Source organism: Podarcis erhardii (assembly GCF_964252035.2).
Source record: "Podarcis erhardii genome assembly, chromosome: 5".
Taxonomy (NCBI): Eukaryota; Metazoa; Chordata; class Lepidosauria; order Squamata; family Lacertidae; genus Podarcis; species Podarcis erhardii.
In genome coordinates this window covers 30,377,208-30,391,119 of record NC_138509.1, presented here as the reverse complement: position 1 = coordinate 30,391,119, position 13,912 = coordinate 30,377,208, and the positions used below count along the sequence as shown (strand labels likewise).

At 43.0% G+C, this 13,912-nt stretch overlaps 1 protein-coding gene across 1 annotated transcript in view; it reads left to right on the top strand.

Moving 5' to 3' along the window:
- The window catches only part of CDH23 (cadherin related 23), a 383,781-nt gene that overhangs the window by 348,280 nt on the left and 21,589 nt on the right, over positions 1 to 13,912 (top strand). Inside the window, exons 40-50 of the mRNA XM_081861783.1 lie at positions 1,648 to 1,781; positions 2,042 to 2,251; positions 3,311 to 3,418; positions 4,307 to 4,409; positions 5,708 to 5,833; positions 6,622 to 6,825; positions 7,943 to 8,401; positions 10,290 to 10,406; positions 10,553 to 10,777; positions 12,355 to 12,524; positions 13,238 to 13,375. Coding sequence (XP_081717909.1) covers positions 1,648 to 1,781; positions 2,042 to 2,251; positions 3,311 to 3,418; positions 4,307 to 4,409; positions 5,708 to 5,833; positions 6,622 to 6,825; positions 7,943 to 8,401; positions 10,290 to 10,406; positions 10,553 to 10,777; positions 12,355 to 12,524; positions 13,238 to 13,375 — 1,994 coding nt within the window. The remainder of the gene's footprint in view (positions 1 to 1,647; positions 1,782 to 2,041; positions 2,252 to 3,310; positions 3,419 to 4,306; positions 4,410 to 5,707; positions 5,834 to 6,621; positions 6,826 to 7,942; positions 8,402 to 10,289; positions 10,407 to 10,552; positions 10,778 to 12,354; positions 12,525 to 13,237; positions 13,376 to 13,912) is intronic.

The window sequence follows — 13,912 nt, the reverse complement described above, 5'->3', positions numbered from 1 at the left end:
AGTGTAGCACCCTGCTTGTGGTTAACGCTTAGCTGGAATGAAATATTCAACGCAGCAATAGAGAAATTAAAATAATAATTTATTTGTCAGACAAATAAATGAGAGGCTCAGTGGTATATGGTTACCAAGCTCTGGCCTGGCCTCCTGCCATTCTGGCCAGCACTTATATTCCCTTAATCCAGCCCCTTTGCTCCTCCTGTGGCTGCCTCTGTCCAATCAGCCTGGTTGAAATTCCTATTGGCTGTTTGGTAGAACCAATCACAAAAGATACACCCACAAAAGATACACCCACTTCCTTGCCCTTATAAGGGAGACAAAGAGCTATATATATGACATATAAGTAATAATATATCTTACATGGAATCTTAATTACCAGCTCACCTCTTGCCCTCCTTGCCCTATTGCCTTCTAAAACAAATGGTTAATCTTACATTTTTATGTTCAACAGATGTCAAGGATCTTGAGTTTCACATCAACATTGAAAGATTTCCTTCATTTAAGGTTTCTAAACAAATGCCTGACAACTATATATCAAGACTGCTTGGATGGCGTCTTCTGTCTGGCAGGGGGGCTAGGCTCATTTGCCCCTCTGGTCTCCTATTGCAATATGACTCTATGAAATAAGAATCTAGCATTTCTTAAATCCTTTGCATAATTACATTTAAGCCAATATATTTAAGCTAATATATTTCATACATTTATCATAGGTAGCCTCTTAAAAGAATAAAGCTTTTCAAAGTAAAAAGGAAGGAACTCAGTAAAACACAGCTTTTAAAAAGAAACCTCTTCAGTGTACACCTCCCCCTTTCCCCCTCCTTTCCCAGCCAGCTAGATGCTTCTCCCATTAGCTCTTCTCAACATTTATTGCCTTTTTAACTCTCTCAGTTTAAGAAACAGCTTTAGAAAAGACTTTTCAAAAATGTTCTCTTTTCTTCTAGCCAAGCCAGTTGCCTTTTTCACTGCTCTTGGCCTTTCAACCTTAGAAAGAAGATCTGGCTCATTTTACTGGGAGGCACATTGGTATTATTTTACTATTTACCCATTCTTAATAGTGTTTTCTCAGCCTTTTTTATCTTCTGTATCATGTAGGATCAGTGTCCTCGCTCTCAGCCTTTAATTTCCTCTTTTTATGACTTTGAGAATTGTTTTTCTACTATAAATCAATGGGGCCCCCTTGTCTTAGGAGAATGGCCAAGGTTTTCTCTGCCTGGCATGAAACATTTGAAAATCTAAGCCCATTTAATTTAGGAACCTGATCAAGATATAAGCCAATATAAGTCTTGATTAAAAATGCAGTCTATATTCAGATGCCACAGTAGAACCAACATAGACACTGGGAGATCACCAGAGCAACGTTCCTCTCTTTCTGCCTGGATCTTGTGGCCTGATGACATCCTGATAAAGAGCAGATACACAGTCCCCTCTCAGACTAGTATCTGCAGTGCATTAGGCGGACTTCATTGATCTGTTCTCAGTGCACCTTCTTGACCATCTCCATTAACACGTCCCCCCCCCCCCGGAAAAGGAGGTTGTGAGAGAGCATGCAGTGCTCTTGAGTGCAGTCTTCCATGGTGCTCTGGCTGGCAAACCTGCCCTGCTTGTTTCTCCTGTGCCCCTTAAGCATCCTTGTGTCTATCTGTCTTGCAGGAGAATTTGTGATCTCTCCTGTGGAAGGGGAGCTACGTGTGCGGAAGGATGCTGAGCTTGACCGAGAAAACATTGCTTTCTATAACCTCACCATTGCTGCCAAGGACAGAGGGGTGCCTCCTCTCAGCTCTACTGTAAGTGCTTGTGGTCCAGGGGCCACACTGCAAAGATGAGGTTCTGAATCCTCCATGGGGGAGAGGTGAATTGTGCAGGGGTGAGGAAACAGAACTGTACCTGATTAATGAAAAACCTAAGGAGGTATTGCCTCTATTAAGCCATATGGGGAAAACACCTAGATTGCCATGGAAGAACCATATGGACAATTCTTCTTTGTATTAATAATCTCAGGCCTGTTTGCCCCTCTCCTCATCTGCCTCCTTTCTTTTTGGTTTAGGTCTTGGTGGGAGTGCGTGTTCTGGACATAAATGACAACGACCCCGTCCTCCTCAACCTACCGATGAATCTCACTCTCAGTGAAAATGCACCCATCTCCAGCTTCGTCACCCGCATCCTTGCCAGTGATGCTGACAGTGGCAGGAATGCTCTTTTAACCTTCAGCATCACAGCAGGGAATATAGACAATGCTTTCTACATCAATGGCACCGTAAGTCTCTCTTTTTTTAAACGTTGGGATACACAGCCTCCCATGAAGATCTCAGTAATCAGGATTCTTTATGTGTGGAAGGTAGTCCTTCAGATATCCTGGTTCCTACCCATAAAGAGCTTTATTGGGCCTCATCAGCACTTAGTACCGGGCCTGGGAAACTTAACTGGAAACCAGCTTCTCGATAAGGATATACATGCTGCCTTTATGTGGCCCCTGTTAAGAGCCTGGCTGCAGAATCTGGGACCAGTTGTGGTTTCCCAGTGCTCTTCAAAGGCAGTCCTAGGCAGAGCACATGGCAGTAATCCAGACATGATGTCACTAAGGGATATCTCACCAGTCCAAGCCTGCAGTCTCCACGATAAAGTGCAGCTGGCATACCAGCCTGAGCTTAGAGATGTGCACATCAAACGTTGGCTATATTTATTTGATTATTTGGACTTTAATCCCACCCAAAGGCTCAGGGAAGACTTGCAGGTGTTAGCAACATATATGGATGATGCGCATAGTTCCGCTCACTCCTTTTATTTGCTTCATCATCTTGGAAACGACAGGAGACCACAATGCAAAGAAAGTATATAACTTGCAGCATGGTGTTTGCCACTGGGAGGCAACGGGGTGAAGGCTTCCAGTGGTCTTAAGAGGCTGGCATGTGTTTTCTTTCAGCTCTGCTGCTCCAGGTCTACAGCCTGCATGAAAAGAAAAGCGTGACTTCACACTTCATCCTCATTTGAATTTCAGAAGTGTCCTTTAATTAGAATGCACTCATTGTCATCTTTCCACCTAGCTTTAGATACCTGAGCTCTATTCTGCAAATTGCTGAGGGCCTACATCTTTTCTTTTTCTTTTTTAAGTTACATGCGTCTGAAGAGGTCATTGGGTCTGGAAATGCACTTCTCATTTGCACTCAGAACCAATGGGCAGTTTTGAAATCGTTGGTTTCACTTCTTTGGTTTCCCCATCACTGGCATTTGACAGAGTTAGACGCAAACAAAACAATGCAGTTCCATTTATTCCCCCTCTCTTTCCCCTTTTTCCACTTTCCTGTCTCTTCATCAGACTGGCATCGTTTACATAAACCGCCCGCTGGATAGGGAGCGGGTGTCTAAGTACAGCTTGACAGTGACAGTGAAGGACAACCCAGAAAATGCACGCAACGCAAGGCGGGTAATTATTCACAGTTTTCTGACTTTGGCACTGGGTTTGCTGAGAGCATTTCATGTAACGCTGCTCTAGCTAACAATCAAAGGCACAAGACTCAAGCCTGAAACTTTGCTTCATCAGTTTCTCTTCTCAGACACAGAATCCAGACCGAGGTTTTCACAGCCAAGGTTAGAATATTTGCAAAAGCTCTACAGCTGCTCATTCAAATGTTCTTTTTCATTGTGGGTCCTTCAGTTACCACTCAGTAGTTCCCCTCAGCCCCCTAAAAAAAATGTGAAGGTACCTCACAGAATGGACATACAATGTTTTGATCTCATCTGCTTGCACATTATATAATTGAGACAATGCTGTTCTATAGATAGGCCTAAAAAATAAGACAAAAGGGGTATTTTCTGAGTCTCCAGGGGCCTCTTCAATGTTAACTCAGAAACAAAGCATACTAAACTTGGTATAACATGGTAGATCTAGCCATTATCTCCAGAAAAATATGTAGAGGATCTATTACACCACTGTTGAATGTCTGCACTGGCTCCATGTTCTTTTTGGGTACTGGCTTTAACAGAAAAAACACCCTTGTAATACTACCACATGTGCATCAGGTTCAAACAGCACATACCTAAAGAGAGGCAAATGTCCAAGCCTGAACCCCTTTGCGAGCATTGCATATGACCTACCTGTTTGAATTGGCCTCTAGGATTCAGGCTTAAGTCAATAAAGCATAGTGAAGTTCTTGAGCAGCCTGTAAATCTAAACAAAACCTTAAAACCTCTGAAGAGACCAGTCTGTACAGTATTCTTTAGCAGTCATGATGATTACGAGAAGGAGCCCCTCCTAAAGGCAGCTGCAGCTTCTTTTGTAGTCATTTTGTCCTTTTCATTCACACCACTTTAGGATTTCGACTTGCTGGTGATTTCAGTAGCAGATGAAAATGATAACCACCCCCTCTTCACTCAGAGTTCCTACCAGGCTGAGATCCTGGAGAACTCCCCCCCAGGTATGTGTTTCCTCTTAACATATTCGAATCTCACAGCTTGTTCAGCCCAGGTCTAATGTGGTGACGTAAGAAGGAAAAGCTGTTTAGGACATCTCAGTTTCTGAACGCTGTTATCTGTTCTTCCACAACATCACTTGGCATACACTTGCCTCTTTACAATCTTCTCCAACCACTTTTTCAGAAATAGAGGAACTGTTTCCCCCCCCAAAAAAAAAACACCACCCAGATGCAAATCAAGTGAGGAAAAATTCATCTGATGTTAACAGTAAATGAGCAGAACCATCCTTGACCTGGAAAAAGCAGGTAGCAGACTTAGGACTCTCAATATGTCACATATAGCGGAGGTCAAAGAATTTTTTTTGCATTAGTTGCCAAGAAAGTAGAGCAGCTGTTGTGTCAGAAGATGTGCTTAAATAAAGTTGGGGAGCCGTGTTTGAGAAAAGCTGGAAAACATAAATCAAATTAAACCTGGTAAAAGTGGATTTGTTGGAAATGACAGAATTTTTTTTTAAGAGTTTGATGCTTTCTACTACGATCACTTTTGTTTTATACAGATGCTATCCATTTTCTGTGGCTACTAAAATACCCGTAGTTCTTTTCTTTGTTGTGAAATGGCAAAATACTTTTATTTGTTTCATGAAACCAGTAGTTTGGGATTTTTATGAACAAGCTTATGAATAAGTTTTAAGACCTTCTCTAACTCCCTTTCTTAAATAATAATAGCATATAAGAAACTGACTGTGAATTAGTGTGGTCCCATTTGCTGAGGCCAAAGAAGTGTACATATCAGAATTCATGTTATCAAGTTTTCCCTGGAAGACATTGGCTGTATTCGTATTTCTTATCTTCCAGACCATGGGTTGGAGAAGGCTTGGAAGATCATTCCTGATTCTCCAGACCATTTATTTGAACTTTTAGTACTTTTAGGTTTCTGCCAAAATATTTATACTTCAATAAACCAATGTCCTTGCCTGCCACGCTCCCTGATAGTATGTGAGTTCAGAAACAAGAGGAGGCAAAACTCCCACTAAATGTCCTTTTCATTTCAATATTCCTGATGAATTGTGTGTGTGTTTTTGTTTTGTTTTAGCAGGGCTGTAAGGCGTCTCCCAGGGGCTTCTTGATTCAGTCTGCCAAGGCCTCACCAGGCACTTCTTTTTTGTCTCATGCTTCATAGGACCTCACCCTGTTTCACCCATTCATTATTCACTGTTAATCATTGGGGGGCGGGCGGAGGAGAAGGAGGCAGTCTATTGATGTTATCTCTCTGATTGAATGGCCTCCCATGTTCAATTCAGGAACTCGCATCACAGTCCTTAATGGGCCAATTCTAGCTTTGGACAACGACCAGGGCATCAATGCTGTGGTGACGTACCAGCTCCTTGGGGCAGCGACAGACCTTTTCAGCATCAACAACAGAACAGGTAAGAAAGACATACCCGCTTAGCAGGCAGGCAGCCTATCTAGTGCAATGCCCTGGTCTGGGGTGAGGAGGTAATGGAATATTTGCCCTGACCAATAGGAGAGCAGGCCAGAAATGAACCTTGGGCTTTTTTAAAGCACGTGGAGAAGATCTGGGTTTTGTGTGTAGGAAGTATTTTCTGTGAGGAGCATTCCATGTTCCACCTCACCTACAATGCGAAGCGGGTACAGCCTTGCAAGTCGTCTGTTTGTCTTACCGTTGTGGGCAAGCTATTGAAAAGACTTGCATAAACAAGCTCATCAGTAGTGTCAGCTTTTGTTTACCCAAACAATGAGTGAGTAAAAGGGAGGCCAAACTGGAGGGCCCACTCTTTTATACCATGGCCTACTTTTGTTCTTGAGTTCTCCTGTACAACAGTAGGCAGAACCTTTTGACAAAACAGTCTGCTACCCTACCGACACACCATTTTGGTGGCAAGCTCTACATGTAGTTCATACAAGTCACATGGTGGTGTGGGTAATGGGCTTCACTGGGGGAAATTGTTGGGCGGTGACACGATATGGTCTCCAAGTAAGGAGCTCTCCAGACTTCCCTTTTCCTTTGCCATTTGTTACAACTTCCAAGTGCTGGTACGCCAATTTCATAGAATCGTAGAATTGTAGAGTTTGTTGCAGATTTTATTTTGGCAAAATGAGATTTGCACTCTGTGGAGCATGGTAGAAATTTGGCTGCGCATGCCTATAGTTGGTTCCTATCTTTCCTAATGGAATCTTTATTCATAATTTCCAGGGGTTGTTTTGGTGAGGCCAGGCCAAGTGATAGACAGAGAAGCCTTCTTGAATCCGGTCTTGGAATTTCTGCTGGTTGCAATGGATATTGGAAAGCTGAACAGCACCGCTAGGCTCACTGTGACCATTCTGGATGATAATGACAATAGGCCAACTTTTCACCCGGCACTGTTGACTGCTCACCTGCTGGAAAACAGCCCTCCAGGTCAGAATTAAGGCAAAGTACAAATAAGCTAGTGAGACTGAGATGAGGCTAGGTGCTGGGATTTCTTAAAAACAACAACCATGCAGTGATAATTGAAAATGAAGGATGCAATCCAGGAAATCAAGAGATAAATTTGCAATATTCTACATCACTCTTAGGCCATTTATGGGCAATACGGATATTAGGTTGGATCCCCATTTAGTCATGCTTAGAGTAGGTCCAGTGAAATCAGTGTGAAGTCTGGATCCGGCTGATTATGTTTTTCTTACCATGCTGATAAACACACTTGTATTCTGGACACAGAAAGACCACTGGAGCAAAATTCCAGTTAACAAAGGATCACATTTTTCTTTTTCTTTTTTTGCTCTGTTCCCATAAATTAGCAAATAAGGAAGAGACAATTATTTGGTTTTGTGTATATGTGTTTAGCTGGCAGTCACTACATAGTTTTGCCCATCGAGGAATGTACAAAGTGTTCGTCACTCTTTAATGTTTTAATGCTAGAGTTCACATCTTTTTCAGGTCACCTATATGGCCTACCTTCAGTTCACCATGAACATCCATATTGTCCTTTATGCAGCCCATTATTATTATTATTATTATTATTATTATTATTATTATTATTATTATTATTATTTTGCTATACTGTCCTTCATTACAGGGCAGATTACAATATAAAAACACAAGAATACACGCCATAGTAACAAACAAACCACCACCCCTCCACACACACACACAGCTTAAAAGGCCATCCATTATTTAATTAGCCAAAGGCCTATGTTTTTGCCTGGCACCTCAAGATATATAACGAAGGCGCCAGGTGAGCTTCCCTGGGGAGAACATTCCACAAGCGGGAATTCTACAATCTGATGGAATTCATTTAGCTCTTTTGGCCCTATCTGTTCCCCATATGTTCTTTACAAATTGTAGGAAGGAGGTATTTCATATCATAGTATCGTCACACGTCTATATCTTAATGAGCTTTCTTTATAGCAGGCTTTAGCAGGGAAAGACTGCTGGAGACAACAGTTTGTGGGACTGATCCTAGATGACAGCTCTTGTGTTCTAAGGATTCAGGTAACTGAAAAGCTCTCACAGTCTGGGTGTCCCCCCCTAGGTTTTTCTGTTCTCCAGGTAATGGCAACTGACATGGATAGTGGCCTCAACCAGCAGCTGAGCTACCGGATCGAAAGTGGAGCTCAAGATAGGTTTGTGATCAACACCAACACAGGGGTGATCAGGGTGGCCAACATCAGCATAGACAGAGAAGAGAAGGACAATTACCGGCTGACGGTGATTGCTGTGGATCGAGGGACACCGCCTCTCTCTGGCACCGCCACTGTGAGCATCCTCATTGACGACGTCAATGACTCCCAGCCAGAGTTCATCAACCCCATCCAGACCGTCAGTGTCCCTGAATCGGCTGAAATAGGCACGGTTGTTGCTGAGATGACTGCAAAAGACAGAGACCTCAATCCCCGGCTGGAATACTACATCATTGAAATCCTCGCCAAAGATGATAATGATGCTCTTGTGCCTGACCAGCAGGGAGCGTTTGCAGTGGATTTTAGAACAGGTACAAGAGTCGGGAGGCTGAAATACTGCTCCAAACATGGGAGTGTAACACAGTTTCTAAGGAAAATGGCCAAAATCAACGGAAGGCAGGAAAAATCAATACTCTATACCATTTTAACATTGAAAAGAAACATTATGGGCCCAAAACAGCATTTATAGTAACAGTTTTACCAAATGTCGCTTTGTCAGACCTTCTGTATATTGAAGAGTTCCTAAAGTCAACAATTTATTTAGTTATTTGTGTGAACACTTTATCCCACTTTCCAGCCCTAAGAAAAAGCTCCCCATTGTGGCTGATGTAAAACTCAGCACCACCAAATTTCAAAAGTTAAACCTTACAATCAAAAGAACCAGAGTTTAAAATCTGCAGCCAGATATTTAAAACCATTAAAAGTTGCACTGCTGACTAAGAATGTTTTCATTGCCTATCTCAATGCCATCAGAGATGGGATTGGTCTCACCTCCTTTGGGAGGGAATTTCACAGCGGTGATGTTCTCAACACACAGTCAGGTTCGTAGGAGAGAGCAAGATCTTCCAGCTATCCTGGCCCATAGCCGTTTACAGCTTTATATGTAAGCACCAGAACCTTGAATTCAGCCCAGAAATGAATATAAAAGGTCTAAAAAGGTGTGTACCACAAGTGGTTGGGCTGTTTTGCACCAGCTGCAGTGTCTGAACACTTTTCAAGGATTCCTCCACAGGGAGTGCATGACAGTAATCTAAATTGGAAGGTGACCGAGGTATGTATCATTGTCTGTAGCCAGATCTGCCTTTTCTAGGAAGGGGTGCAAGTGGACACAACTGCCAAACCTGGGCAAGACTCTCCTGGCCACAGCAGCCATTAATCTCAGAGCAGAATACAGGGAGGAAGATTCTCTCCCACCTTTTCTACTTTCTTCCCACCTCTGCTTCTCTTTCCTTTTCACGTCCTGCTCTCCCCCTTTTTTTTTCTATGTCTGCCTTGCCCTTTCTGACTCTCCCTTTGCTTTCTCTGTACACTTTTGAATGGCTACTTGCTTCACTTCAACTATAACTAACTATAATCTTCTTATTTCCCTTACGGCTCTCAGACCTGCAGGTTTGATTTTTCTGTTTCTATGCGTGTGCTCAGTGTCTTCTTTCCATCTCAGTCAACACCTCCTCCATTCTCATCCTCACCATCCCTGGTTCAGTGCTGGTTTGTGTCTTGCTAGCAAAGAGCAGCCAAAACGTGCCTTCCATGCATTGTGTCACAGCCTTCACAGACTGAATGCTGAAAGCTCCTCGGAAGCACCTAGCTGCTAGGGAGTGGGAGGGGCAAGGATTTTTTAGGGTAAGTGAACTTCCGTCCTGTTCTTTGGTGGATAGGGCAGGGTACAGGATCCTGTACATTTTTACTCAGAAGGAAATCCCATTGTGTTTAATAGCGTCTACTTCCTAGTATTAGTGTTCAAGACTGAAGCCTTGTTCAGATTATTTGGAAACCCTTTCACAGCAAGTATGCCTTGATAGACATTGTGCATAGAACTGAAAGCATATATTCTGGTCAATATCTGAACTCATTTAACTTAGGATGAGTCGTCATTCTCACAAAATACACTGCCTCTCAGTATCCAGGTTTGTTGTAGAAATACAAGTCTTGTTCATAATATAAAAGTATGTGGGATGCAAAAGAAATGTAAAAAACAAACAAACCCAAAAATATTAAATAATGTATGGTACAGAATTGGGCTGGATTGAACCAAAGGAATCTGGATGTGCTGTGTGTTTATAGATGTGTTTTCTGGCTAGGGAAAATATAGGTGAAAAGAGACTAAGAAGCTTGTAAACATTTGTTAGATGAATATACTTCTTTGGCCTGTGAAAGCTATTTAGTTTGAATTTGCCCCCTTCTTTTTCTTACTTTCAGGTGCTGTGAAAGTTAAGTCCACTCTAAATAGGGAGCTGGTAGCCACTTACGAAGTCACCATCTCTGTCTACGACAATGCCAGCGACGTGGTGGACCGCTCAGTTAGTGTGCCAAATGGTACGGCAATTCCTGTAATTTTCACATTAAACTGAGTCACACGATGGTGTTGAGGTCAGAAAAGGAGAGAGTATCAGTCTGGTAAACGTTCAGGTGTTTTATCCTTACTCTTTCCTGTTCTCCCCTCCCCTCTCTGCCTCTCACAGCAAAGCTGACAGTAAACATATTGGATGTCAATGATAACGCTCCTCGCTTCCGCCCTTTCGGGGCACTGTTTTTCAAGGAAAGGATCCTGGAAGGGGCCACTCCAGGGACCACCTTGATATCCGTGTCAGCTGTAGATCCAGACAAAGGTGCTAATGGTCAGATCACTTATGAGCTACTTGACCTTTCACCTGAGGGATATGTCCAGCTGGAAGACAGCTCAGCAGGTAGGTGGGACACATGGGACCCCTACTCCCCCATTCTTACCAGGATATCCCTAAGGGATCCCTAAGGAAGGTTCTCCGTATGGGGGAGGGGAAATGTACCATTTTATTTCCCATTGTTTTCCCAATGGCACAGGAAGTTTCATTGTTTGGGCAGTCCTATGAAAATAAAGTTCGTATGAAACCTTTTCTACTTCACTCAGGTCTCTGTTAGGGCTGACCTCGATAGCCAAGTTCATTTGGCCAAGAACTAAACATACCTCCTGTATGTTCCTGCACCATTTGTTTCCTTCGTAATTTGTAGAAATTGTTTAATTATGAAGACCTGTTTAACATAGCGCCATCACTGTACATGGTGCTTTACTGTGTAGCATAAGCCAAAAACAAAAACAAAAAACCCAACAAACGTGTCCTTGCCCCCAAGGAGATTACAAACTAAATTTCGGCTTTTGGACCTAACTTTTTTGGGAGATGGGCAGTACAAAAGGTGCTTTCAGGTGGGCTAGTTATTGGCACAAAAGTTTGTTGTTATCCTTCACTTTCTAGTGCAACAATCCGATCACTTTTCTAACTGCAAAAAAGTCCAGTAAGAAACCGTTAGCTGGCAGTGTCGTATAACTTCTGTATGGCACTATCTGGAGGAGTGTTCAATAAATTGTTCTGTGTTGTAAACAGCCAGTCTGGGATCTCTGAAAGACTGTACTAGCATGTTCTTTGCTTGTAATGCAGGAATCAATGGACACCAGAGGTTCAGCAAGCTCTCCGCAGAATCCATATTTGTGGTCCCCTTTGGTTCACATGCATGGCTTGTACCCAACAGGAGGTTGGAGTTCATTGTTCTGGGCCCCCTAGTGGAGGTCAGACAGGCCCCCTTGATGTTGCATTTCCAGTACCCATGAAATACAGTTGTACCTTGGATCCCAAAAGCCTTGGTAGTTGGACGTTTTGGCTCCCGAATGCCACAAACTCGAAAGGGAGTGTTCCAGTTTGTGAAGATTTTTTGGAACCCAAATGTCTGACAGGGCCTCCACAGCTTCTTATTGGCTGCAGGAGCTTCCTGCAGCCAATCAGAAGCCACGCTTTGGTTTCTGAATGTTTTGAAACATTCAGAACGGATTCTGTTCAAGAACCAAGGTACGACTGTACTTGCTTATTCCAGCAAGCATTTTAACTGAATTCTGATTTTACAGTTTTAACCAATTTTTATTTCTGTTGTATCCTACTTAGAGACAGTTGTAATTAAGTAGTAGATAATAAAATAAATAATGTTTATCAAAAGCGTTGTTTGCCTCCAGCCAAGTGGAGCTTCATTCCTAGCATGAAATGACCACCAGACCCTTAAGATTTTCATTAGCAATGGCCCTGGATATATGTTTCTGGATAAGCATTTTGATATTTGTCCCAAGGGCCGCAAGAGAGTCTTAACTGTCTGCCATTCAAATAGTAGAACCAGCCATCTGCGGGCATGTCCTTTTTATTTCATTTTTAATGCCCATTCAGAATGGTCTATTAGAAGTCTGCAGAGAGGTGGGAGAAAAATTAGCATCAGTCAAGATGGCAGTCATAATCTTCTCTTTCAGGAAAAGTAATTTCCAATAGGACAGTGGACTATGAAGAAGTTCAATGGCTGAACTTCACTGTTCGGGCCTCCGACAACGGATCTCCCCGGAGATCAGCCGAGATACCAGTGCACCTAGAAATTGTGGATATCAATGACAACAACCCCATCTTCAGCCAGCCATCCTACCAGGTGAATTGAAACATGATGTCTAGGTGGGGGACGGGGACTTGGGAAGCAGGATCAGATGAAACAATTTCCTCTACTATGAAATATTATTAAGTGTCTGAAACAGCTCTATGGAGCGTAACATTCAGGACAGCATACCACCTGTGGTGTGAGATTCCGTGATAAGAATCACATTAAAATTAACCATATAACTGCCTGTAATTTAGGAAGAGATTGAATCCAAAGAAGCTCACGGGTGCGAAGAGGTCAGTGGCCCCTGGTTCACAATATATTGTGGGGAGTGAGGTGGGTGCAAGGTTAGATGGGGCTTACGGTATGTTCTGAAATCTACAAATATCTCAAATATCTTTGAGAAGTTCACTAGCAAGGACATGATGGCGAAGCATTTCCTTGTTGACTGTCTGCTCCACCAGGTCCTCGGAGTCCTACTGCCTTTTTGAAAAGGAACACTCTGTTTAACCTTATCAGCTAATAGCCATTAATAGACCTATCTTCTGTCAATCAGTCTTATGTTTTTTCCAAGAATGTAACCTAATTGCCATCAACACATCCTGAAGCTGATTATTTGTTGTACAGATTAGGCTTTGTCATCGGTGATAGACAGGCAGCTCCACCACTCAGTTTGTGGCATGCATTGGGTCCGATACCCCTTTAGAATTGGGTCTGATACCAGTCAAAATGTCTGACATCATCATTTTCTCTTGTGTTTATTACAGAAACCTGTCTTTGAGGATGTCCCACTAGGCACTGTCATTCTGAGGGTCCGTGCCACAGATGCCGATTCGGGACGCTTTGCCCAAATTGAGTACAGCCTGGGAGATGGGGAGGGCAAGTTTGGGATCAACCCCAACACGGTAATAAACCAAGCCAGCCTGCAAGTCTTTGACTAACCAAGCCTCTGTTGAGTTTCATCTCTACCCTGCTTGTATTCAGGTCTACTGAACAACTACTAACAATTTAGTGGATAGCAGAGCCACTCCCACATTTGCCTGAGATCCGCTGACTATCAGAGGGCAGGTGGTGGAAAAAGAGAAGTGCATGTATAAAGAACTCATATGCTGCCAGGAAGCGAGTAGCAGAGTTGGATGCAAATACTCACAGCTAGGGATGGACTCGACAGAGCCTGGATTCAAAAGTGGACTTACATGACTCAGTCCAGGCAGATGTTTATTCTGTTTTATTATTTACAGTGGTGCCTCGCAAGACGAAATTAATCCGTTCCGTGAGGCTCTTCGTATAGCGGTTTTTTCGTCTTGCGAAGCAAGACCATTGACAGCTTAGCGGATTAGCGCTATTAGCAGTTTAGCAGCTTTTAGCGGATCAGCTGATAAGCGGCTTAGGGCTTAGGAAAAGGGGGAAAAGGGAAAAAACCCCGCAGGAACTCGCAAGAC